Source organism: Eschrichtius robustus, chromosome 7, assembly GCF_028021215.1.
Source record: "Eschrichtius robustus isolate mEscRob2 chromosome 7, mEscRob2.pri, whole genome shotgun sequence".
In the NCBI taxonomy this organism is placed as follows: Eukaryota; Metazoa; Chordata; class Mammalia; order Artiodactyla; family Eschrichtiidae; genus Eschrichtius; species Eschrichtius robustus.
The window spans coordinates 90,671,819-90,699,375 of record NC_090830.1 but is presented as its reverse complement, the minus strand read 5'-3'; the positions used below and the strand labels follow the sequence as shown (position 1 = coordinate 90,699,375).

The window sequence follows — 27,557 nt, the reverse complement described above, 5'->3', positions numbered from 1 at the left end:
GGCGAGGTACCGTGTCCTTCCCTCTTTTGCGGCTTGTGGCCCCTGCATGGCCCGCAAACCTGCTCTCTGTCCCTGACCTGAAAACAAAGGTTGCCATTTACTCACCTGCTCCTTTATTCTACACTTTTGCTGGGTGCCTAAAATGTATGGAGTGGTATTCCAGGTGCTAAGAATTCAGTGGGAAACCAAATAGAGGATGCTTCTGCCCTACCCTCCCCCTCCATTGTCCTGGGGGAGACAAACGATAGGCAAGTGAAGGTGACTCGTGATGTCTAGTAGGGGGAAACGCAGGGAGCAAAGTAGAGCCAAGTGGAGGATGGAGGGGTCACTGTGTCAGGTGTTGTTGATGAAGCCAACTTAATGAAGTCACCAGGAGATCCAGGGGATGCGGGGGAAGAGCATGCAGGCAGAGGGACCAGCGAGTGCAAACGCCCTGGGTTGGGAAAGGGCCATGGAAACACGAGGACCTTCCGGAAGGCCAGAGGGTCTGCGGGAGTGAGGACAGGAGGATGGAGGACCTGAGGCCTTGGGGACATAGTGGGGCTTCCAGATCTTGTTCTAAATTGATGGGGCACCAGGGAGGGCTCTGAGCAGGAGACAGACACAACTTGATTTATATTTATAAGAAGAGTCATCTGGCTGCCGTGTGAGGGGTGGGTCATAGAGACAAGAGCGGCCGAAGCAGGCTGGGACAGTTGTTGGACCCGGGTGCGGGGCCTGGGCGCGTGTGGGAGTGGAGGAGACCGTGGAGAGCGGTCAGCTGAGACGTGTTCTGAAGGTGGGGCTGCAGGGTTTGCTGATGGTCTGGACACAGGGCGCAGGAGAAAGGAACGCCGCCACCCAGCTGTGCAGGTGCTGTCTCTGTAGGTCGGTGTCTCTGCGCAGTCATCATGAAAAGGGCTTTTAGAAAGGATCACCATGTCAGCTGGGCTGGGGCCAGCAACCCACAGCTAAGTGTGGAGACAGGGGCCTTTGGGCCAGCTGTGTTCTGACCACATGAACCATGGACATCCTCTCTCTCCATGTTTCACAGTGTTTGATTGATGCACCATCCAGGCAGGGGCAGAAGCCCACCTTTGGGGGCTTCCTAAATGGCTCCACACTGTTAGCCATGGCCTCCCTGCCCCCTGGTGATCACGGCACCTTTGACCCACAGCCCCAATTTAATGGCCTGGGAAAACCCAAGCCCACCCAGGAACTTCTGCAGCCTCCACGGGCTTCCTTTGGTGCAAGGGGGTTGAAAGTGACCCAGTGGCACAGAATAGAGCCCAGACGCCCATGCCTCTGGACTTGGATTTATGACAGGTAGCACCCCTGAGCACCAGGGAAAGGAGAACATTGCCATGATCTTGGCTAGCAAGAGACTCTTTAAATGAGTTACAAAAACCACCAAGTATTTAGCAACAATACAATGGAGAAATAAACACAATTCATTCTTACAACAGAAAACTCTACAGCAGTGAGAATGAATGAACTACAGCTCTACCCAACAGCATGCATGAATCCTAAAAACATACTGTGAGACTAGGGCAGCCCAAGAACATGCTGTGATTCTATTTACATAAAGTCGAAAATAAGGCAGAAGGAAACCATGTTATTTATGGGTAAATAATTAGGCAGCAAAAATATAAAGAAAAGCAAAGAAATGAAAGCCGTAAAAGTCAGGATAGCAGGCCTAGTTACACAGGTGCTCATTTTATAATACTCTGCATCTCTGTGCATATGTGCTTTAAATACTTTTTGAATGTCCGCATATTTCACTACATAAAAAATCAAAAACTAAATAAAACAAAGAAAGGAGAGAAACTAAAGGTCAAAGAGGCTAAGTAATTTGCCCAAGATGACACAGCTAGTCAGGAGCAGAGCTGAGAAACAGGCAGATGTTCTGACCCCAAAGGCTGTGCTTTGTTCCAGCCCATCCAGGGCACTGTCACGTCACATGTGGTCTACCTGTACTCAGTGTGCTGGCTCCCTGAGCCACGCACGTGCCTCTCTGCCTGTTTTTCTCTGTCTCTCTGTCTGTCTCTCTCTGTCTGTCTCTCTCTGTACTTGCTAAATGGGGACGATTTGCAGAATCCCACATAGAAACCAGATTTGCCCCTCCCCCGGCCCTCTTTCCCCAGCGTTTATCAGACTTCTCAGGCTGTGCGCTGTGTGCCGAAGAAGTCACAAGAATTAAAACAGGAACCACCATCAAAGGCGCTTATCTCCTTTCTACCAGAAATATAGAGGAAAGGCAGAAATCCCAGGGGTTAGTGGTGGCAGACATGTCCGGGCAAGTTTGGCACTTGAAGGGGGTCTCCATCCACCTCTGCAGGTTTCCTGGCAAAGCTGTTACTAGCCTGGGTTCCCCTGGAAAGGAGGCTTAGAGAATCAGCCCTTCTTTCACTGTTTAATAACAGAGCCTGTGAGCCCTTTCAAGCATATTTGTTCTGGCAGAGAGCGGCCACCTCTGACAGGCACTAATGGGCAGCGTGCCTGCTGCAGTCAGGGGAGAGCCCGGGCACCCCACAGAGAAAACGCCGGCCAGCGGGGCAGGGGAGCCGGTCACTGCCAATGGCCTGCCCAGGGGTGGCCCTGATGGAGTGCCTCTTGTCTGGGCATTCATTCAACCAGTCAGTCATTCACTTGAAGATGTGTTCTGGGGGCTGGTGACACAGCAGTGAGTAGGACAAACAAGGTCCCTGCCCTCGTGGGGTGTACATTCTAAGAAAGGAGACAGACAGCAAGCAAGTAAGCCTGGTGTAGGTTAGATGGTAGAGAGCGCAGTGGAGGCAGATGAGGTGGGGAGGGCAAGCGGGAGTGATGGGGGTTTGGAGTTTAGTGACATTTGAGTAAAGGAGACGAAGGGGTGAGTTACACATATATCTGGGCAGAGCATTTTGGAGGCAGACGCAGGGGTTGGAAGAGCAGCAAGGAGGCCAGTGTGGCTGGAGCAGAGTCTGTGAAGGGGGAGAGAGGAGGTAAGGGCTGGTAAATCAGTAGGGCCTTGTCACGGTGATGACTCTGGCTTTTCCTCTGAGCGAGGTGGTGTCATTGGCAGGTCTTGAACAGAGCAGTGGCCAAGCCTGACTCAGGTTCCAGCAGGATCCCTCTGGCTGCTGTGTTGAGAATGGATGAAAGAAGCAAGGACAGAAACAGGGAGACCAGTTAGGAGCTCATTACACAATCGTGCAGGTGAGAGGTGATGGCGGCTTGGCTCAGGATGGCATGGGTGATGAGGAATAATTGAGTTCTTGATATATTTTGAAGGTAGAACCAATAGTATTTCCCCTCCTGGAATGGGTGAAAGGTGTAAGAGAATGAGAGAAGTCAAGGGTAATTCCAAGGTGTTTTGATCTAAGCCAACTGGAAGGATGGATTAGCTGTTAACTGAGATGAGAAAGAACACAGGAAGTGCAGTTGTTTGGAAGGAAGATGGAGAGTTCACTTTGGGGCTTAGTCTGGGATACATGTTAGAGGCTCAAGTTTAAGGTTTCAAGTAGGCAATTTGACATTTATGTCTAGAGACCAGGAGAGAAGACTGGGTTGGAGAGAGAATGTGGGGGCCATTGACACATAGATGGGGTTTGAAGCCATGAGGCTGGATGAGACACCATGGAGCTAGCGGAGGAACAGCAGAGGACCAGGGCTGAGCCCTGAGCTGCTTCCAGGTAGGAAGTCAGGGAGCAGAGGAGAAGCCAGCACAGGGGATGAGGAGAGCCAGGAGCAAGTGGGGTCCCTAAGCTGAGTGAAGAGAGCATCTAAGAAAGAAGTATCTGTGCACTGCCAATAGATCAACCAGGAGAGAACAGATGGTGAGCACAGTCCATGGTTGACTTGTCAAGGGTGGTTTTGGTGGAGTCCTGGGAGTAAAGCCTGATAATAGTGGGTATGAAAAAGGATAAGAGGAGGGGAATTGGAGTGTGATCATAGCCGACTCTTTCAAAAAGTTTGCTGTAAAGGGAAAAAGGGAAATGGGACAGTAGCTCAGTCCTCCAGTAGCTGGAGGAGGGAGTTTGTTTATTTTTTTAAGTTGGGAGACAAAACAGCAACGATGGTACAGATGAGGGAGAGAAGAATTGCTGGAGCACCAGTATCTCTTGTGGATATAGACGGGAAATTCCTCAACAGACTACAAAGAAATTGAATCCAGCGATATATAAAAGGATTATAACCATGACCAAATGAGATTTATCCCAGGAATGCAAGGATGGTTTAACATCTGAAAATTAATTAATGTGATACATCAATAGAATAAAGGACAAAAACCACATGATCATCTCAATCAACTCAGAAAAGACATTTGACGAAATCCAGCACCATTTCATGATAAAAACATTCAACAGTCTAGAGATAGAAAGGAATTTTCTAAACCTGCTAAAGGGCATCTACAAAAAACCCCACAGATAACATCATGCTTAATGGAAAAAGACTGAATGCTTTTCAGGAACAAGACGAGGATTCTCGCTTTCACCACTTCTATTCAACATTGTACTAGACCAGAACAATTCTAACCAGAACGATTAGGCAAGAAAATGAAATAAAATGCATCCAGATTGGAAAGGAAGAAACAAGTAATCTATTTGCAGATGACATGATTTCGTATCTAGAAAGTGTTAAGAAATCTACTAGAAATCTATTAGATCTAATAAAAAAATTCAGCACGATTGCAAGATACAAGGTCAATATACACAAATCAATTGTATTTCTATACAGTAGCACTGGGAAAACTGAAAATGAAATTAAGAAAACTTCATCTATAATAGCATCCAAAAGAACAAAATACTTACCAATATATTTAACAGAAGAAGTACAAAACTTAATACTCTAAAAATGACAATACATTCTTGAAAGAAATTAAAGACCTAAATAAGTGGAAAGACATCCCATGTTCATGGATCAGAAGATTTGATATTGTGAAGAGAGCTCCACTGCCCAGTGGATCTCTGGACTTCCATGCCCCACTCTAGGAACACGGCCCCTGGGGGGGCCCTGTTGGGCAGCACCTCCTAGCCAGCTCTCTGTGAAAGGGGAGAGAAAGGAGTCACACGATACCAGGGCTGCCTGGCATCTGATGGGTGCTCATGGGTGAGTCCTTGCCTTGCCTGGTTATCTGGAGAGAGCCAGCAAGCCCTCGAAGGTGCGTCTTATGTGCATAGGAAGGTGCTTATTAGCAAAGCTGGTTGCGTTGAAGTATTAGAGGAGTCAGAGTGAGCACAGGTTTTGGCATCAGGCTGCGGTCTGTGTGTGATCTGGCTCTGCCCCTTGCTTGCTGTGCGACCCTGGGCATGCCACTTACCCTCTCTGTGTCCTTGTTTTAAAATTGGAATAAGAATATCTTCTTTGCAGAATTGTCATGAGAATTAATAGAGAAAATGGATGCAAAGTGCTCAGCACTCTCAGAACTAAATAGTTCTATTCATTCAACACAGAACGTCTGCCACGTGCAGGCAGGGCACACGGCAGGGATCAGACGGAGCTTCCATTCTACTCCCCTAGACAGAGAGTAACAGTAAAGTACATCGCATGGCACAGAGCAATTATTCTCATCAGAACCACCCAGAAGAAAAGGGAGACTGTTTTATCCTCCCCCAGAGTTTCCAACTCACTAGGATTTTTGTTTCTAACAAGTTCCCAGGTGATACTGATGCTGCTGGTCTGGGACCCACATTTCGAGAACTGCTGTGTTAGAAGGTGGTGAGTGCTACTGAAAGAAAGAAAAAAAAATAGAGCCATTTAAAATACAGTGGTGAGGGTGGGCCTAATGATAGAGTGACACCCAAAGTCTTGAAGAAGTGAGAAAGTGAGCCAGGAGGATGACGGGTGGAAGTGTGCCAGACCCAGGCAATAGCCTGGGCAAAAACAGAGAGCATCTGATGTGGTCTTGAACCAGCTCGGAGGCAGGTGGGATGAGGGAGTGAGGGACAGGGCCAGATGCAAAGGAGCCTGATGGCAGAGGAAGGACGTGATCTGATAGATAGTTAAAAGGGCAGCTCAGACTGCTGACCAGAGTGGGAAAAGGGGAAGCGGGGGGACCTGTTTGCAGTAATTCAGGTGAGAGACAAGGGTGCTTACGCTATGGTGGGTGGTGGTGAAAGTGAGCAGATTCCAAATCTGTTTTGAAAGTAGGACCTACAAGATCTCTTGGATGTGGGTTTGAGAGAAAGGGAGCAGTGAAGGTGGACGCCCAGGGGTCTGATAGAGCAGACAGAAAGAACCGTCATTAAGTGAGTGAGGAAGACACAGCCTAGAGCAGGTTTGGGACAATGCAGCAAGACCACAGCTCCATTTGGGCATGTATGAGTTTGAGATGCCTGTTAGTCATTAAACCACTGGGCATCCTGAGTGGGCAGTTGGATGCAGGAGTCTGGGGGTCGGGGTTAGCGCTTAGTAACTAGTAGCATGGTAACTATCCCCCCTACCCAGTGGCACTGATGAGCAAAGCCCAGCAACTGTCCCAACCTTACAGGCAGCAACACAGTGACAGTCCTGGGGCCAGGAGCCTGGTATGGGAACGGTGTCCTTGCCCAGAGTGACAGCTCCTCGCCGGGGAGGGGCACGAGGGGCCAGGCGGCAGCCTTGCAGTGGCCATCAGAGCTTCGCTGCCCATGCCAGGCCCCATCCTGATGTGTGTGTGGCTCTCACAGGCCTCTGGAGACTTTCCCCTGACCCCCCCAGAGCTGACAGTCCTGTCCTAGGTTCCTCAGAAATCATGGGGGAAGGAGGGGGACGAATGCGGCTCCCAGAAGCCACAGGGCAGGACACTTGACCTGGAGAAAATCCAGCCTCAGGACAACTTGGAAGTACACAAAGCAACCTTGTTAGTCCAGCTGGTTGTGGTCATTATTTGCTGGAATGACATCTCCAAACGGAAGCCCTCAAGGCACAGTCACATTCAGGATGAAAGGTCACTGACCCCAGCCCAGGCTGGCAGTGGTGGAGCCTGAGATCTTAAGTGGACCACTTCTCCCCAGCACTACTTACTCCAGATCCCAGCGCTTCTGGGAGATTCAAGAAGAGAAAGTCTTATTTCTATTTCCCCTGGATGTTAACCCACCAGGCCAGTGGGCCTGGGTCTTTCCTGGCTGCCTTTCCAAAAGGGGAAAGATAGGACTGTTGCTGACCTGGGCTGAGCTTCAGTCACTGAGCCAGCAGAAGGGGCACTTGAGTCTGATTCTGGTACCCTGGGCCCATTCTGGTGGGCCCTGAGGGACCACATGCCACGTGGAGGAGAAATTGCCGCCACAGGCCTTGGACACCATCCAGCCCCAAGCTCACAGAGGCCAGATCTGTCCTCTTCTGAGTATATGGGTCAGTACACAGCACCCTTGGGCCTCCTTCCCCTGCAGCCCTCAAGGCTTCTCCCCTGAAGTGCTCCAGGAGCCTTCGAGCTTAGATCCCCAGGACAGGGGAAATAGCCCCCAGCCACAGACCCCACTGACAGGCGGCCAGGGAGCCCGGGGCCGTTTACCAGGAGAGCAGGGTGGAGGAGCAGCTGCCTTATCTTGGGAGAGCCTGGCAGGCCAGCAAGGGTGATTTATAGGGGGCTGCTCACCACTGCTTCCTGTGAAACTCAGGATGCTAACTGCTCAACTAACTGCCTCTTACCCACCTTGCTGGCTCGCTAAGTCTGCCTTCCCTCCCAGCAGCTGTGGTGGAAATGCCCCTGCAGCTGGGCCTGCCTGGCTTTCCGTGCGTGCTAAGAAGAGCTCAGATCCCAGGGCTGGAAAAGAGTTTGTCATGGTCATTGCTAAGATGAGGCCAGTGGAGGGTGTGTGCCAGCAACACTGCGTGATGTCCTGGTGACTCCCAGCCACAAGGGGAGAAGTTGGGTTGAGGTAGCCACTCTCCAGAGCAGCTAATGTTTATTCAGCGTGTCCCGGTGCCAGGCTCTGCACCCCAGTTGACCCTCACAATAGCCCTTTGAAATCAGTCCTGCTGTAGCCCCTTTTACAGGTGAGGAGACTGAGCAGCAGAGAGGCTCAGGTAATCTGTCCAGGTCCCAAAGAAGTAAGCAGGAAGCCAGCCTTCTAACCCAGGTCTGCGGGAGCTCAGAGCCCTGGGGCTGGATGCCAGATCTGGAGAGCAGGATGCCGGGAGCCCTCGGGGTGTCCTATGGTCGGGTTCGCTGGCTCTCAGTTTCTTCCCAGACAGCCTTGGTCCTCCACATCAGTCTGAGGAAAGAGGAAGGGGTCTCATGCTTGCCATTTGCTACTCTTGACAGTGGTTCATTGTATCAAAATTATATTGTAGAGAGGGACAGAGAGGCCCAGAGAGGTTCAGCAACTTGCCTAACAGCACACAGCAGGGTTGGGAGCAGGGGCAGCCTGCCTCCAGGGTGAGCCCATCCAAGGATGCTCTGTTGCCAGGCACCATAGTCTCTGGATCTGCGTTGTCTTAAGAGTGGTGTGGGGACAGGGGAAGGGAGGCAAGACTGAGGACAGAGGTAGTCCCCGAGGTCCTGGACCCAGCCCAGAAACGAGAGCCACCCCAGCTCAAGAGGTCACCTGTCACCAGGCGCTAGTGTGAGAGGACAGATCCCCAGCCTCTCAGCTCCCTGGCCCACCCCAAGAGGAAAGTTTCATGACTATCTTTGCATACCCATCCCCCATCTCAGGCCCCATGGATTAAAAAGACCTCCACAAGGTGACGTGGGTGGTGACCTGGCCAGGGTTTAACCTAGAGTTCATTGTGGCAGTGTGCATCAGAGTCCAGAGCCTTCTAAATGGGGGGCAGCTGCAGACCTCCATCCATGCGGGGAATCTGGGCGGGAGGTTGGGTGGAGGGATTCCCTAGAGATTGGCCAGTCTAACTTTCTGACCCCACAGATGGGGAAACCGTGGCTCAGAAAAGAGAAAGCAAGTCAGTTGCCAGAGCTCTCTGCCTACCTGGGAGGACACCCCTCCCCCGGAGTAGGTGCCTCCCCTGAGCCCTTGGACCCTTCTCTTTAACATGGGCAGAGCTGATCAGACCTTGGGGACTGTGGGCCATGGGGGCTCCAGGCTTTTCCGGCAGGTTTAGGGTAGGATACTCCTTGACTTACGGCCCCCTGGCCCCATGAACCACCCCTCCCACCTTCACGTGTACCTGAACTCTGGGAGGGGAGAGCACCGATCCCCTCCCCACGTTCCCAGCACTCGGGAGGACTTCAGCCCCCACCCCGCACACTAGCATCAGGACCAGGACTAGGGGGCCTCCCTGGCCTGGGGCACAAAATTTAAGGGAGCACCAAAAAACTCAGTGATCAGGATGAATATTTTATTTAATTTTTTAGAATGAAAATTAATGCAAAAAAATCCATTGCGTTAGTTTCCGATTGCTGCTTTAACAAATTGTCACAGATTCAGCAGTTTAAAATAACAGATTTATTTGCTCACCCTTCTAAAAGTCGGCCGTCGGAAGAACTGAATTTTTACGATATTGAAGATACTGAAATCATGGTGTTGGCAGGGCTGGTTCCTTCTGAGAGCTCCAGGGGAGAATGGAGCTTTGCCTCTTCCGCTTCCTAGAAGCGGCTCACATTCTTGGGTTTCTGCTTCCCTCCTAATGTTGCCTCCTCTTCTGTAGTCAAATTTCCCTCTACCTCCATTTTTTAAGGCCCACTGAGATAATCTAGTATAACCTCTTGTCCTCAATCCTATCTGCAACGTCCCTTTTGCTAGGTAAGGTAGCAACGTCACAGGTTCTAGGGATTAGGACATGGACGTCTTGAGGGGGGCATTGTTTAGCCTACCACATCCATGATAAACAGACTATCAAAATTTTAAATAAAGACAGGACTGTGGGTGGGATTAGGGTGAGGCAAATGAGGCACTCTGAAAGTCTGTGCAAGTACAGGGTCGGATCCTGTCTTTATTTAAAATTTTGATATTTTGTTCATCATGGATTTTTTTTGGCATTAATTTGTATTTTTTTAAATATCGCAAAAATATTTCTCTTGATTACTGAAATTTTTGGCACCCCCTTTAACCTTGCACCTGAAGTGCAAAATTCACTTGCCTCATTCTAGTCTAGGCCCTGCTTAGTAAGAGCAAGAAAAGTGACCCTACCCTACACACTGGATTTCAGATGAGCTCCCACCCCTTCCAGCCCCAGGGCTCCCCTAAGCCCTTCCCTTACAGAATTCTGCCCACAGACCCCTGGGGACCTCCACCCCTTCTTCTGGTGTTGCAGGGCCCCAGCTTTGCTTCTCTGTCCACCTGCCCTCCTGGTGAGTGCCTGAAGCTGTGCACCCATCTCGGTCCTCACCCTTTGCACCCTCTGGAAGTGTGGGATTGTGGGTTTTTTTCTCTGGGATAGAATCCTACTCTGGGAAGAACTCGGGCTTTGCAGAAAGATAATATAGGTTTGAATTGAAGATCTGTCACTTACTAGTTGGGTGACCTTGGGAAAATTACAAAACCTCTCTGAGCTTCAGCTGCCTCATCTGTAAAATGGGACATTAATACTCATACCGCTCAGAGCTGCACAAGACGCTTGTGTTAAGTCCTAAGCACCCTCCGTGGCACTGGGGCGCTGGCCCCTCGGCAAGGCAGAGGGTTGGAGCCCTGAAGGCCAGTTCCACAGACAGCAGCCCAGCTGTAGACTGGGCTCGGCACTCACCCCGCTGCTTGACCCAAACCGAAATCACCTGGGCTCCACCTGGAACACCTGCCTCCCATTCTGCGGGGAGAGGAATTTCCTAAAGCGAGCCCCTGACCAGGAAGAAGGGGTGGATCATTGGGAGTTGCTAGTATTCCTACGGTGCTTGTAACACCGAGCGTTAGGAAGAAGCGGGTCAGAGGTCTGAGCCGGGAGCGCCACGGGGGCCGACTCCAGGAGCAGCGTTTCAGGAACTCGCCGGGCCCAGGCCCTCCCTCCCTCGCTCCAGGGTCCGGGCCTGGGGCGGGCGGCGGGCAAGACGCTACCTGCGCGCGTGCCGGGCATTCCTGCCGCCGCCGCGCCGCCGCGCCCAGGCGCGCCATGGGCCTGATGCCGGCCGCGCGGGCCTCCTCCGGGTGCCGCGCCTGCTCGCGGTCGCCCTGCCGCCTGCCAGCCTGCTGCGCTCCCGCCGCCGTCCCAGGTACCGCAGGAGGGGGGTGCGGGCGCCCCGCGAAGCCGAGCGGAAGCGGCGTCCCTGGCCGACAGCGCGTTCGGCCCCGGCCCCACGCGCGGGTGAGGACAGCGCTGCGCCGGCGGGTCGCGGGGCGCCCAGGGGGAGAGGGGGAGGGAGGGGGGAGGGGTTGGGGGCAGCAGCGGGACCGGTCGCCGGGCTGGGGGAGCGGGCGCGCGCGTGTAGGGGGAAGAGGCAGAGCTGGGACGCGTCCTCCTACCTCCCGCCCTGGTGGTGGGCATCCCGCGTGCAGGGATGAAGAGCCTAGTCTTCCGGGGCGCGGGAACTTGCAAAGGATCACCCCACCACCACCACCACTACTGAGGGGACCAGGCAGGATGCCAGCTCTGGGCTACCGACTCCAAGTTCAGTGCTCAGCCCACGTTTGCCTCTCCAGGCCTCAGGAAGGCACCCGTGTCTGGGCGTGGGGCTGGCTAACACCAGAGGGTAGGGGTCACTTCTGCCCTGGGGACCAGCTTGCCTCGGGCAGGACACCCCCCCCCCCCAGGATGTTGCGTCTCGCTGTATTTCTCTCCCCTGGGCTGATTTCAGCCTCTTGGTTGTTGAAACTTGGCTACAGCCCAGCCAATTGGTTACAGCTGTTTCGAGTAGAGCTGAGGCTCTGTAGTACCTAGCGGAGGGTAGTGCCCTTAGGCACAAGTGTGGGAGTGATGGAAAGTGGATTTACAAACCGTGGGGTGCGTGCATGGAGGACGGCAAATGTCCTGGGGAGGGGAGTAGAGAACAGGAAGGGTTTACCCGAAGTTTGTGAATCTCTGGAGAGAATTTAAGAATTATTGTCTTCATTGTGTCTCTTCTCTCTGTGCCTCTCCCCCCAACTGGAGAGAGCCCTAGTATGGCCAGAGCCATACTAGGAGACTGAGGTCTCCCCTCGGGGATCAGCTCCAGAGGGAATCTCAGCTGCCTCCCTTCCCTGCTGGGTCCCGGGGGCAGGCAGAGCCCACCCTATCCTGGGCTGGCCCTCCTGGGTCAGGAGAAGGCCACATTTATCAAGCGCCTGGTGCCATAGGCTCTCCCGTGGCTGCCCGACGGCCCCATGAAGTGGCAGAGACCAAGGCTCAGAGAGGTTGAGGACGGTGCCCAAGGTCACCCAGGACAGGGATCTGAGTCAGCTGAGTGCTGGGCCTGTCCCTTCCTGCCCCTGCTTGGGATTCTGGGGAGAGGGGAGTGAGGGCCGGGCTTTGCCAGGGAGCAGCTGGCAGGGGAGGAGGCCTGGCCCAGCTCTGAGCCCGTCTGCAGGTTCATCCAGAGGAAAGGCAGCCTCTGCCAGCTTCCTCACAAAGCACCGGCTGTGCCACTGGAGAAGAGTGTGGGCTGGGCCCTCGAGGAACCTGCACACTGGCTGGGTTTCCAGGGATCCGACAGACCTACTGAATCTGGTTCTTGGCAAGGCTCCCCCTCTGAGACGTGCCAGGAGGGCTGAGGAAGTTCAGCACAGCCGTTCCAGGCCCTGCCAGGCTCTGGCTGAGAGACCCTGACGAGGGGAGTGGTGGGCAAGGCCCCTGGCTGAAGGAGGCCAGACCTGTAGCCTGAGCACAGGGCACCTCCAGCAGGAGGAAGCTGGGAGCAGAGCCCTGGGAGGCTGAGCTGGAATGAGTCTTTCCCATGGGGCTCCGGGAGCATCTCCCCACCAAGGGTGGTGAGGGGGCAGCTCACACCTGAAGGCTGTACAAGGTCGGATGCAAGGCTCCACGCCACCTTGCTGGGAATGTGGGGTCAGTCCTGGGCCTGGTGGTGGCTGGGAGCAGGGCCTCGGGGCAGCCTCTAAAGACAAGTGTGATCATCCCCATTTTATAGATGGAGAAACTGAGACCTAGGAAAGGAGGCCACTCTGCTCCTCAGTGGCTTAGTCAGGATGTGCACCCAGACCAGTGCAGGTGCAGGCTCAGAATCTTTGTCTCTGTGGACTTCAGCCTTGACCATCACCTGTCACCTGTGTTCCCATTCCCCACCCCTAGCTTAGCGCTCTCGCCAGGCTCAGCGCTTGGAGGACCTCTGGGGGAGTCTCATCATTTCCCAGAGCCCCTGAGCCATGTATGGGGTCAGTGCTCACCAGGGCTCATGGTCCATGTCAGGACAGGGGGCTGCCATGCTCCCAGCCTCTTCATTCAGGCTCTCTCACACCCACCCTCCAACCCCTGGGGCCCTTGTCAGACCTCCTCCTCCGGCCCCCCGCTCAGGTCTGCCTTGGGGTCTCTGCTCATGCACGCCCCCAGCACCCCGCACCCCACCTGTCTGCCTGGCTATCTCCTGCTCATTCTTAGACCCCAGTTCTGATGTTCCCTCCTCCTCTAAGTCACCTCTGTTTGGAAGCACCCGGGATCCTGTGGACTTCCATTTCCTGGCTCTCACAGCCCTGTTCAGGGGGCTGGAAGAGTGGTCTGGAAGGCTTCACAGGGGGAAGCAGTGGTTGAGCTGAGGTTGGGAGAGGGCTTCAGAGACGTGGGAGCCGCCTGACCGCAGGCACCGCATGAACAGCAGGGCTGGCCGTGCAGCAGCTGCCCTCTGCCTGGCCCAGACTGTGCCCCAGAAGCTGGTGGAGGGAGGGCGGCAGGCCCTTGCCTCTCTGCCTGCCAAGTTTGGATTTTATCCTGGGTGGGGAGGAGGGAGGCAGCAAGGGGTTTTCAGCACAGGAGCCCGTGGTAGGATTTACATGTTTATAGCCCTCTGGGCAGCTCTGAGACCCTCTAGGACCTAGAACAGGGTGGGGCACAAACGCAAAAGTGATGGAAGGGTGGATGGATGGATGGTTGGACGAATGGACAGGTAGACAGCAGATGCCCTGGGGACAGGAAATGCGAGAGTAGGAAGGGCTGGGGCCAAGAGGAGGCTGGATGGAATTACCCAAGCTTTGTGAATCTCTAGAGAGAATTTTAGAATTCCTTTCCTCAGTGTCTCTCTTCCCTGACTATGGCCTTCAGTCACTGTGAGCCGAGGGTGGGGAGCTGAGTGCATGAATTTGGGACCACAGACTGTCCTGGACTGTGTGTCCACCCTCCTTCGCTCAGTGCTCCTTGACCTCTGTTCCAAGCCCAGCATTGGCTCAGGACTGGGGAGAGGGGGTGGTTCCCAGTGAGGATCCGGGCAGAGGCGAGTGTCTTCACATGGTCTGTGGTAGAGGCCCAGGGAGAGAGCCCAAGAGCACTGTGGTTGTGCTGAAGGGAGGATCTGGGACAGCTCACATAGGAGGGGACACCTGAGCTGTTCCCAAGGGCTAATAAGAATTTTACACAGACTGAACAGGGAAGAGTCCTCCTGTGCACAGGCCAGGCAGCAGGAAAGCAGATGTATTCAGGATGCTCGCATAGTGGGTAAAGCGGAAGTGAAAGGGACAGGGCAGGGACCTGAGTGGGGAGGAAGGCAGGAGGCAGGCGCCAAGGATGCAGTGCCAGGCTGGCTCCTTCCCCTCTTGAGGACCCTCTGCTTATGGGCAGTTCCCCCTGTATGTTCTCTGCCTGCTCATTTGAGGTCCTAGCAGATGCCTCTGGTCACGATAGGCCTGGTTTCCCATTTCTACCTTCTGTGGGTCAGGGCCAGTCTCCTACTTCATCCTGGCCCTGGGGGGAGGTCTGTGTCATGGAGGTTGAAGCAAAAGAGGTGAGTACCTGACAAAGCCACATGAGTGAAGTGTGGACTGGATGTGAGGCAATAGGGAATGGTGGGGTCTGTGGAGAATTAGCAAATACATGGGCTATCAAAAGGGCACAAGTGCCACTGAACTCCGTCAGTGTAACCATTTGGGAATTCCGGCCAGGTGCCACGAGATCTGTGGATTCTTTTAAGAGAAGCTGGGAATCCAGATTTTTATATGAAATCTCTGGATTTTAAATAACTAATTTAAAAATGTTTCAAACATCTTACTAGCTCACCAAGAGCATGTAGACCCATGTGGTTCATTGCTGGGCATAAGTGAGGTGAGAGGGAACAGTGGCTCTGTGTCCCCGGACCAACCCAGGCCACTCTCAGGCTGGGCAGAGAGGCCAGGATGCTGTGCTCAGGGCCGTTGACTGGCCCATCGGGCCCCACCTCTGTGGGCAGGGGCAGCTTGGCTCTCCTACCAAATCCCAGAGGGCAGACAGTTTTTCCTTTCTTGTCAGTATTCTATCCTCTGCTTACCTCTGCCTGTTGCCCAAATGACCACATCCTTGGGAGCTACTGGTGAAGAAAGACAGGAGAAACACAGGAAGCGAGGCTGGTGCGTGGATAGCATCACACAGGTATCCATGCTCCAGCATGGGTGGAGAGCAGCAGTGTGGCCTAGAACATTCTCTGGACCCGGTGCCAGACTGCCTGGGTTTTGTTTGTTTGTTTTTGTTTTTTTAATTTTTATTTTATTGGAGTATAGTTGACTTACAGTGCTGTGTTAGTTTCAGGTGTACAGCAAAGTGATTCAGTTATACATATACTCATTCTTTTTTAGATTCTTTTCTCATATAGATTATCACAGAATACTGAGTAGAGCTCCCTGTGCTATACATTAGGTCCTTGTTGGTTATCTATCTTATATGTAGTAGTGTGTGTGTGTTTATCGACCCCCCACGTTTCCCCTTTGGTAACCATAAGTTTGTTCTCGATATCTGTAAGTCTGTTTCTGTTTTGTAAATAAGTTCATTTGTATCTTTTTTTTATTAGATTCCACATATGAGTGATATCATTTGATATTTGTCTTTCTCTGTCTCACTTCACTTAGTATGATAATCTCTAGGTCCATCCATGTTGCTGCAAATGGCATTATTTTGTTCTTTTTTTCACTGAGTAATATTCCATTGTGTGTGTATATATATATATATATATATATATATATATATATATATATATATATATATATGGTATCTTCTTTATCCATTCCTCTGATGAATATATATATATATATATATATGGTATCTTCTTTATCCATTCCTCTGATGATGGACATTTAGGTTGCTTCCGTGTCTTGGCTATTGTAAATAGTGCAGCAGTGAACATTGGGGTGTATGTATCCTTTTGGATTATGGTTTTCTGCAGATATATGCCAAGGAGTGGGATTGCTGGATCATATGGTAGCTCTGTTTTTTGCTTTTTAAGGAAGCTTCATACTGTTCTCCATAGTGGTTGTACCAATTTACATTCCCACCAACAGTGTAGGAGGGTTCCCTTTTCTCCACACCCTCTCCAGCATTTATTGTTTGTAGATTTTTTTTTTTTTTTTTACAAATTTTGCTGCTAGTTTAGTCCACAAATTGTTATAATAGTTTTCTTTCTTTCTTTCTTTCTTTCTTTCTTTCTTTCTTTATGGCTGCATTGGGTCTTTGTTGCTGTGCATGGGCTTTCTCTAATTGCGGCGAGCGGGGGCTACTCTTCGTTGTGGTGCGCAGGCTTCTCATTACGGTGGCTTCTCTTGTTGCGGAGCACGGGCTCTAGGAGTGCGGGCCTCAGTAGTTGTGGCGCATGGGCTTAGTTGCTCTGCGGCATGTGGGATCTTCCTGGACCAGGGACCGAACCTGTGTCCCTTGCGTTGGCAGGCAGCTTCTTATCCACTGTGCCACCAGGGAAGCCCTGTTTGTAGACTTTTTGACGATGGCCATTCTGACCTGTGTGAGGCGATACCGCATTGTAGTTTTGATTTGCATTTCTCTGGTAATTAGTGACATTGAGCATCTTTCATGTGCTTTTTTGGCCATCTGTATGTCTTCTTTGAGAAATGTCTATTTAGATCTTCTGCCCATTTTTTGATTGGGTTGTTTATTTTTTTTTTGACATAGAGCTGTGTGAGCTGTTCATATATTTTGGCGATTAATCCCTTGTCAGTTGCTTCATTTGCAAATATTTTCTCCCATTCTGTGGGTTGTCTTTTTGTTTCGTTTATGGTCTCCTTTGCTGTGCAGAAGCCTTTAAGTTTAATTACGTCCAATTTGTTTATTTCCGTTTTTATTTTCATTACTCTAGGAGGTGGATCATAAAAGATATTGCTGCGATTTATGTCAAAGAGTGTTCCATGTTTTCCTCTAAGAGTTTTATAGTGTCCGGCCTTACATTTAGGTCTTTGATCCATTTTGAGCTTATTTTTGTGTATGGTGTTAGAGAATGTTCTAATTTCATTGTTTTACATGTAGCTTTCCTGTTTTGCCAGCACTTTTTTTTTGTTTGAGCATGATATTTGCATTATTTTATTGATTTAAAAATAATGAAAGCAAATTTATTGGAAGAGCATTATTTTATTTACATTTAAAAGAAAAAAATTGGCTATATTGACAGGCAATATTTAAAAACCCATTTCAGAGATCAATATTTACAGCACTTTCTTTAAAATAAGACATTAACAAATCACCAACTAAATCATGAGGAATAAGCACAATTTTGTAAGCTTTTTTGGTAAGGCAAAATGCATATTATGGATAAAAGATTAGTTGTAACAATAAGCTATTATTTTCTACCCTAAATGCATGCTCAGCATCCGAGCACAGGATAGCATGAAGAGCATCCCATAATAGCTATCAGCCAAAACTTCAAAATTACATTCAAGATTTTGTTTTTACTTATAATTAGACATGACAATGAATTCACTGCCTTCAAGATATTGAAGTTGGTCTTCTAAATATTTAAAAACAGTTAATTTTCTTAGAACATGGATTTTAAAAATGGTTATCAAAATTCATATATTAAGCTTATAATGATGCCAGGAGTATACTCTCTCTACCTTTTAATTTTTTTTTTTTTTTTTACTAATTGTGAAAATGAAAATAGAAATATTCTAATACTAATTACATAGTATTATGTACTTACTAATTATATATGTATTGTGTATGTACTATGTATTATGTATGTACTAATTACATAGTATTGATACTTAGTATTTTCTAAGGTTGGAGGGAAAATCCATTGTTTTTGGGTCAAGGACTTACTCAGCTACAGTCCTGTGTTTCAGGCATGAAGTGCTCAGGCATTTTAGATTTTCTAGTAAACATTAGTGTAACTCTAAAATTACCTGGCATGACCAACACCACTTATTGAAGAGCCTGTCTTTTCTCCATTGTACAGTCTTGCCTCTGTTGTCATAGATCAATTGACCATAGGTGCGTGAGTTTATTTTTGGGCTTTCTCTCCTTTTCCATTGATCTATACTTCTGTTTTTGTGCCAGTACCATACTGTTTTGATTACTGTAGCTTTGTAGTATAGTCTGAAGTCAGGGAGTTTGATTCCTCGAGCTCTGTTTTTCTTTCTCAGGATTGCTTTGGCTATTCAGGGTCTTTTGTGTTTCCACATAAATTTTAAGATTTTTTGTTCTAGTTCTGTGAGAAATGCCACTGGTAATTTGATTGGGACTGCATTGAATCTGTAGATTGCCTTGGGTAGTATAGTCATTTTGACAATATTGATTCTCTAATCCAAGAACATGGTATATCCTTCCATCTGTTTGTGTCATCTCCAGTTTCTTTCATCAGAGTATTATAGTTTTCAGAGTAGAGGCTTTTGTCTCCTTAGGTAGGTTTATTCCTAGGTATTTTATTATTTTTGATGCAATGGTAAATGGGATTGTTTCCTTAATTTCTCTTTCTGATATTTCATTTTAGTGTATATGAATGCAAGAGATTTCTGTGTGTTAATTTTGTATCCTGCAACTTTACCAAATTTATTGATGAGCTCTAGTAGTTTTCTGGTAGCATCTTTAGGATTTTCTATGTATATCGTGTCATCTGCAAACAGTGATGGTTTTACTTCTTCTTTTCCAATTTGGATTCCTTCTAACTCTTGGACTTCCAAAACTATGTTGAACAAAAGTTGTGACAGTGGACATTCTTGCCTTGTTCCTCATCTTAGAGGGAATGCTTTCAGCTTTTCACCATTGAGAATGATGTTAGCTGTGGGTTTGTCATATATGGCCTTTATTATGTTGGGGTAGGTTCCCTCTGTTCGCACTTTCTGGAGAGCTTTTATCATAAATGCATGTTGAATCTTGTTAAAAGCCTTTTCTGCATCTATTGAGATGATCATATGGTTTTTATTCTTCACTTTGTTAACATGGTGTATCACACTGATTGATTTGCAGATATTGAAGAATCCTTGCATTTCCTGGGATAAATCCCACTTGATCATGGTGTAAGATCCTTTTAATATATTTTTGGATTTGGTTTGCTACTATTCTATTGAATATTTTTGTATCTATGTTCATCAGTGATACTGGCCTGTAATTTTCTTTTTGTGGTATCTTTGTCTGGTTTTGGTATCAGGGTGATGGTGGCCTCATATAAAGAACTTGGGGGAGTGTTCCTTCCTCTGCAGTTTTTTGGAAGAGTTTGAGAAGGATAGGTGTTAACTTTTCTCTAAATGTTTGATAGAATTCGCCTGTGAAGCCATCTGGTCCTGGACTTTTGTTGGAAGTATTTTAATCACTGTTTCAATTTCATTACTTGTGATTGGTCCGTTCATATTTTCTATTTCTTCCTGGTTCAGTCTTGGGAGATTGTACCTTTCTAAGAATTTGTCCATTTCTTCTAGCTTGGCCATTTTATTGGCATATATTTGCTTGTAGTAGTCTCTTATGATCCTTTGTATTTCTGTGGTGTCAGTTGTAATTTCTCCCTTTTCATTTCTAATTTTATTGATTTGAGTCCTCTCCCATTTTTCTTGATGAGTCTGGCTAAAGGTTTATCAATTTTGTTTATCTTCTCAAAGAACCAGCTTTTAGTTTCATTGATCTTTGCTATTGTTTTCTTCGTCTCTACTTATTTCTGCTCTGATCTTTATGATTTCTTTCCTTCTACTAACTTTGGGTTTTGTTTGTTCTTCTTTCTCTAGTTGCTTTAGGTGTAAGTTTAGGTTATTTGAGGTTTTTCTTGTTTCTCAAGGTAAGATTGTATTGTTATAAACTTCCCTCTTAGAACTGCTTTTGCTGCATCCCATGAGTTTTGGACCATCATGTTTTCATTGTCATTTGTCTCTAGGCATTTTTAAATTTCTTCTTTGATTTCTTCAGTGATCCCTTGGTTGTTTAGTAACATATTGTTTAGCCTCTATGTGTTTGTGTTTTTTACAGTTTTTATCCTATAATTGATTTCTAATCTCATAGCATTGTGGTCGGAAAAGACTCTTGATATGATTTCAGTATTCATAAATTCACTGATTTGTGGCCCAAGATGTGGTCTATCCAGGAGAATGTTCCATGTAGACTGCCTGGGTTTGAACCTTGACCCTGCCACATACCGACTGAACTTGGGCACATTCTGAAGCCCGCTGCCTCTCAGTTTGTTCATCTGGAAATTGGGAATGATGATGATGGTGATGATGATAACAATAATGGTAATATTCCCTAAGTTATCCAGCTGTCTGAGGATCAAATATGTTGATACAGGTAAAGTGCTTAGAACATCACCTGGCACCATGAGTGCCATGTCTCGGCCAGTTCAGCACACTTTCCTTGTGCACATATGTATGCATGCACACACACACATATGCACACACAAGTCCACATGCATGTGTATGTATGAACACTCACACATTCACACACACATGCATCCACACACTTCTCCCCAAAGCATTGATGGCATCACTGGGTGCCTTCCTTGTGGGCATGTTTTCTAGAAGGGAGAAATCTCATCCCCCAGGTTCTATATACTTTGTCTTTAGGTCGAGCAGCATGAGAAGGAACATTGACTGAGTCCTGCTCTATGTCAGGCACTGTCTTAGGGACTGATGTATCTTATTTCAAAACAGCCATTGTGTGTGGGAAGCTACAGTAGGCAGCCATCCGTCCTGCCACCCTCTCATCTGGCTGGCTCAGCACTCAGGTCTCGGGAGGCCACCTGCCTGGGCTGCATCCCTCTGGGAGGACAGAACTGCCTGGACAGAATGGAGCTTTGATGTCATGCTCTGGCCCACCCCACAGCCGCCCTGCGGGGATGGTCTCTGAGTCAGAGACAGGGAGATGGCAGATGGCGGGCCTTCCAGAGGCCTTGTAGAGCTTAGGGCTGGGAGAAGTCTGTTTCTCCTTCACTATCACTGTGAGTTAGGGAGCTTCATGGATCTCCACTCCTTCCACTCTTTGCCTGGGCTGCCAGGAACCTCTTTGCCCAGTTGTATATTTAGTTGTCACAGGTTTTCTGGGTCAAAAGTTCCTTTACCTTCTTGCTCTCTGCCTCTGTCCCTCATTTGCTTTCTTGTCCTGTATTAAATGTTTTGGATATTTTGCTTCCTAATTTTTTTTTTTTTTTGCAAATGTTATTGAAATATAGCAAACAGAAAGGTGAACAGATCGCAGGTGTCACAAGTGTGTAGTTTAATGATTTTTCTCAAAGTGAACAAAGCTGGGTCAGCAGTGCCCAGGTCCAGAATCCGAGTATTACCAGCACCCCCAGATCCCCTCAGGCTCCTTCCAGACACTGACCCACCAAGGGAACCGTGTTCTGACCTGGTTTTGCACTTTACATAAATGGAGTCATGCAGTGTACACTCTGGGTCTGGCTTTTGCTAGCAATTATGGGGGTTTTTTTTCATTTTAAAAAATTTTGGTAAAAATCGGTCTGACATAAAATTTTAACCATTTTCAAGTGTACAATTCAGTGGCATTAAGTATATTCGTCATGTGCAATCATCACCATCATTCATCTCCAGAACTCTTTTCATCTTGTAAAACAGACTCTCTACCCATTAAACAATAACTGTCCATTCCATTGTCCTCCAGTCCCTGGCAACCACCATTCTACCTTCCGTCTCTATGAATTTGATTATTCTAAGTACCTCCTATAAGTGGAATCATACAGTATTTTACTTGTTTTAGTGGACTGGCTTATTTCACTCGGCAAAATGTCCTCAAGGTTTGTCCATGTTATAGCATGTGTCAGAATTTCCTTCTTATGGCTGAATAATATTCTGTTGTATGTATGTATCACATTTTGTTTATCCATCTATCCATTGATGGACACTTGGGTTGCTTCCGCCATTTGGATGTTGTGAATAATACTACTGTGAACATGGGTGTACATATATCTGCTCAAGTCTCTGCTTTCACTTCTTCTGGGTATATAGAATTGCTGGATCATATGGTAACTCTGTTTTAAATTTTTTGAGGTGCCTCCATACTGTTTTCCACAGCGGCTGCACCATTTTACATTCCCATGAACAGGGCACAAGGGTTCCAATTTCTTGACATCCTCACCAACACATTTTCTGTTTTTTGGATAGTAACCATCCTCCTGGGTGTGAGGTGGTTTTGATTTGCATTTCGCTAATGATCAGTGATGCTGAGTTGTGATTCTGCTCTCACATCATCTATCGTCTGTCTTTTTGCCTGAGCTGTGCCCCATCTGTTGTCATTGCTGTCCCATGCTCCACGGTATGAGTAGACCATGACAATCCCGCTCATTCTGCCACTCATGGGCATTAGGTAGTTTCCCATTTGGAGGGATTGCAAGGGAGTGCCACTAAGAACATTCTAGAGTGTGTCTTTCGGTGGACATAGTGTTGGGTTTTTAAATGCAAGCCACTTCCATTTGGAGGTTAGTGTTGCATAAATAAGCCAATCAATAAAATGCATAATGCATGCTCCCTGAGGGCCCTCCCTGAGGGTCCTCAGGCTTGTACAAGCTCCACAGGCCAGGCCAGGCCCCTGCCCGCTATGCCCTCCTGCCCCGTCCCAGCCGCCTGGTGACTGCCCTCCCAGTTTCTAACCTGCTCCCTCACGGGGGAGCCACCCTTGGCCCTGACAGCACCCCCTGCCCTCTGTTGTCCCCAGCGCCCTCCCCCACAGCCGAGCCGGCTAGCTGAGGGTGTGACCAGCTCCTCTCTGTGCCCAGGGGTCTTTGGGCAGCGCCTGGAGGACACAGTCCACCACGAGCGGAAGTATGGCCCGCGCCTGGCACCCCTGCTGGTGGAGCAGTGTGTGGACTTCATCCGGGAGCGCGGGCTCACCGAGGAGGGCCTCTTCCGCATGCCTGGCCAGGCCAACCTGGTGAGGGACCTGCAGGATTCCTTCGACTGTGGGGAGAAGCCACTGTTTGACAGGTGAGCTCCTGGGAGGGGTGCAGATAGGGCCACCTGTCCATTCCCCTGCATAGCCTCCTCTCAGGATGCCAGCTGAGAGGCATGGGTGCAGGATGGAGGATGGGATGGTGCCCTACACTGGCACATGTGCCCAGCCAGCCCTCCCAATGGGTGGAGTGCGGGGCACAGAATCACTGCAGCAGCCCTGCATCTCCCTTAGGGGTGGATCCTGCCACCTCCACGTGGGCTGTATCCACTGTGGATGCCCGTAAGCCCACCCCAGCAGGAGCAGGGAAAGGCCCCTGCTGGCACCATCCAGGACTCCAGGCCTTCTGCATGGTCTGTTTCTTGGCTCTGCTTTCTTGGGATGACTTGCCCCCCAGCCTCCTTTGGTGCCAAGATGGAGGCGTGGCTCCAGCCCCACATTCTCACAGGTTTTGGGGGCGGAGGAGCAAGTCTCCTCCACCTGTCCTGGGCCAGTGCCCATCCTACCCCATCACTGGGGCTTACTGGGTCCTGGGCTCCACCCCGGGATAGTCAGCCTCACTTAGAGCCCAGAGGCTAAGAATGGGGGAGAGGTAGCTGTTTGGGGGCCTCTTCTCTCTGATGGTATCTCCATCATGGGGCAGTTTTTTATAGAAAATTCTTTCTGTATCAAGCCAGCCCTGGCCCCCATGGAGCTTCTGCCCATTCTTCTCAGATCTGCCTTCACAGACGAGGGCCCCTCTGTTGCAGGATAGGTCCACAGGTTTCTGCTGGCGGCCCTGGCGTTTTCAGGTCTTTTCCTCTCGGGGCAGAACACTTCCAGCCCCTCCAGCATCTGCCCAGACCCATCACCACAGCCAGGAGAGTCTGTCAATTCCTTTTTCACATGTGGAGCCTGGGACTGATCACCACTCCCCAGAGGGGGTCTACCCAGGAGAACACAGGGGTTCCTTCATCTGGAGCCTCATGAATTTCCATCTGATACTCTGAGCTTGTGGTTCATTATTTATAATCTCAGTGAGCTTGTGGTCCACTCTGAACCTCTGCCAGCCAAGCCTCTTCCATCCTGTGCCTGTGTGGCTGTGGGTTAGGGTTGGAGATTGCTTCAAATAATGCTTCTCTGTGGTTCCTGGAAACTTGCTCTTGACATTGAGGTTTTTTAGAGAAGGGACCACGGCCCCGGTTGCCACTGACCCCACACCCTGAGCACGCCCCTGGCTGTGGATGACCACGGCCTCTCCTTTCTCTGCTCCCCCTGTCACTGGGAAGGTGCTGAGGAGCTGAGTGTGGTGTGCTGGTGGGAAATCTGAGGGAAGTGATGCGATCAGTAGCCAGAGGGACCCTCGGTTCCAGAACCAAGGAGAGGATTCTGGGGGCAGGTGTGGGGTTGGGTGTCCTCTGTTTCAACAGGGCAACAATAGGGTGTGAGAGCAGTTGAGTGCACCTGGGAGGGCATGAGGGAGAAGAGAGGAAAGGGGACAACCTGAGAAGCCCCATCTTGGAGGATGGGTTGGAGGTGATCCCAGGAAGAGGAGTAGAAGTGTCCAGAGAGAGACACAGGAGCCCAGGGAAGGCCTGCCCCACACTGCTGAGAGGTCGGGAGTCAGGGCTGCAAGGCGGGGGTGTCTGAGGGGCTCTGCCTCTCCAGTGGGTGTTCAACAGGTGGGCCAGAAGGGGAGAGGATCCGGGCTGAGGCCTTCAGGAACCGCAGCTTGCACAGAGCATGTGTGCAGCAGGGGCAAAGCCGAGGAAGGCACTCCAGGGAGCTGGGTTTGGTCCTGAGGCCCAGGAGGCCAGGCACAGTTTCAGCAGGGCGGCGGCCAGATCTCATTTCGTGTTTGCAGATATCTCCCGAGTTGGCATCAGGCGGTAAGACAGTATATCTGGGTCCCCAGGAGCTACCAAAGGTCCAGGTTCCAGGCCCCGCCCTCCCCACTCCTGTGGAATCAGACACACGAATGAGGAGTGGGAACCTGCATGTATAAAAGCCCCCAGTGACTCTGCTCAGCAACCAGATTTAGGGGCCAGTGGCCAAGGGGGAACCCCGCGCCAGGTGGGGGCAGAAGCAAGGGTGAGGGGCATGACGGGGCAGGGCAGGCCCCCCTTTGCACCTTCCAACCTCAACCTCTCCTCAGCCTCTCTTCCCCCACCCTCCCTCTCCCTGCCTGACCCCCTGCTTCCATCTGGAGCATCCCACACTAGCCCTGCCCTCAGTGCGTTTACAGACTTTTCTTCAATGGTCATATGTCCATTTTATGGATTAGAACCCAAGGCTGGGAGACCCCATGTAACTCACCCAAGATGCCCAGAGGTGGGCTCTGCCCAGCTGGATCCTGGCCTCTTTCCCAGAGCCCCTTGCCCTCCACCTACATCCTCCCTCCAGGAAAGTTCCTCTCTCAGCCTGCTCACCCTTCCAGAACTATCCTGTTTCTCCCTCCTGTCATCCGACAGCCTCTCACCTAGGGTCTCCTCTCCCGTACCCACCCTTGCCCGTCCTCAGCCCCCTGAACACCAGGGCTCCTCCACCCACCTTTCCAGGACCCTTCTCCACAGTGTTCCCTGCACTGCCACAGCTGGCCCGGGCTCTGAGTGCCTCTCCCTTCTGGAAGCTTCTCCCGGGGTATCTGACCCCATTCTCTCCCACTTCCTGGTATCTCCTCTGGCCCTGCATTGTGCCCATCCCCAACGCAGGCATCCCAAGGCTCCTCTTCTCCACTTCCTGACAGGATTGTCCCAGGGCTGCTCCCCTCACCCACATGCTGGCAGAGGCCATCCGGGACTGAGCTGGCTCGCTCCATGCGCATAGACACGCTCTGCACCGTGAACTCCGGCCTCCAGTCCTGGACTCACTCCTCCATACGGAGCCCCACCTGGCCTGGAAGCCACAGTCACCACACCTGTCCCTTCCTGCCACCCTGGTCTCTAGTCCCTGGCCCGTAGCAGCTCTCCCAGCCCTGTCCGTGCTGTTGCCGAGCATCTCGAGGACGGTCTCCCCCGTGCCCCACCTTGGTGGCTCTGGTGACTCTCGCAACAACTCTTCTTACATCACTTCGCACCCATCCATTGAGGGAGAGCGCTTGGTAGGTGTGGGGGAGTGGCCGTGAACACGACAGACAGCAGACAAGGCCCTGCCCTCACGTGGCCAGGACAGATGACAAATAAATGCACTCAGGGAACCAGCTCGGGTTCCCATCACCAAGCTCCCCTTGGCCTGGCCCACCGCACAGAGCAGGCAGCCCGGCCTCCGGGGAGGTAGTGCTTGGTGACTGGGCTGGGATGGGAAAGATGGGCCAGGCCGCCGCCTGGAGAGCAGACTGCAGGGGAGCAAGGTGTAGGGGGCAGGAGACCACAGCTGTGTTCTGGATGGACATTGGTGTCGGCAGGGGTGAGGGGGTCTTTGGGAATGAAGAGATGCAGGGGAATGGCGGCATTACCAGATCCATCCTGCAGATGGAGAAACTGAGGCTGGGGGTTATCTGCCTCACGGCAGGTTACCTGCTGTGCAACAGCGAGGGCAGAAGCTGATGTGGACCCCAGGGCGAGCCCTTGTCTCCAGCTGTTGCCCTCCTTGCCCGTGCGCCCAGCCCCCCTCCACTGCACGCTGTGTGCCTGCTCCTGGGAGAGGGAGCCGGACAGGTGACAACACCTGCCCCGGAAGGGCTCACAGGCTGGTGGGCACCCGTTGTGCTCTGGGCTGCGAACATTCTCCTTGAGTGCTGGAGCTGGGGGCTGGATTCAGGCAGGTGTGTGTGGGAGGGGAGGGTCTGAGGGGAGTTTAGGGAGAAAGTGACCAGAAGAAGCCTTGGGTCAACTGTGGGGAGTGGGGAGAGAGGGAGGAAGTGAATTTCTAGGGAGGGAGAAAGAAGGTGAGGCAGTCAGGGCTGAGCCAAGCTCCCAGACGCGGAAGCACTGTAACCCACGGGCAGCCAGCAGCTGCCGGGATGGGGCTCTGGGCAGGGACGCGGAGGCAAGGTCTGCAGCATGGAGGGGCCGCTCTGCGTCTACTTGCCCAGATCAGAAATGCTTCCACCTCCTGCGTCGGGGGAGACATAATGGCTGACCCTTGTCCGAAGGCCAGCAGCTGATCCTCCTGGCTTCCCATCCCTCCCCGCGTCCTCCTGGGGCTCCTGCTCACACAGTGGCTGGCAGTGAACTCATGGGGTTCCCAGGTGGGAGAAGGGACATTGGGCTCAAGGCTGGGTACCCACTGGGGACCTAAGCGCCCAGGAAATGGATGTGTCAGCAGAGGAGGTGGCTGAGAGAAGGCACTGCAGGGTGTGGGCGGCAGCACGCCTGGCTGGAGAGGGGAGGTGGCGGCAGGGATGGGGGCCGCTCCACTGGCCAGACTGAGAGCCACCAAGAGCCACCAGTCCTGAGGCAGGGAGGGGCTCTGGGTGCGTGAGTTTGAGGTGCATGTAGCCCTGTGGAACCCCAGAATTCCAAATGCCAGGGCGGAAGGGACCCCAGGGCTTACCTCAGTGCTACCAGCCTTGGACAGCCAGGGCCAGGTGGCACCTTAAT

The 27,557-nt window shown here is 50.8% G+C and overlaps 1 protein-coding gene across 4 annotated transcripts in view; it reads left to right on the top strand.

Moving 5' to 3' along the window:
* Positions 1 to 27,557, top strand: part of ARHGAP22 (Rho GTPase activating protein 22) — a 211,889-nt gene that overhangs the window by 172,671 nt on the left and 11,661 nt on the right. For all 4 annotated transcript variants that reach the window (XM_068548041.1, XM_068548040.1, XM_068548038.1 and 1 more), the window contains one exon: positions 22,865 to 23,072. In XM_068548041.1, coding sequence (XP_068404142.1) covers positions 22,865 to 23,072 — 208 coding nt within the window. The remainder of the gene's footprint in view (positions 1 to 22,864; positions 23,073 to 27,557) is intronic.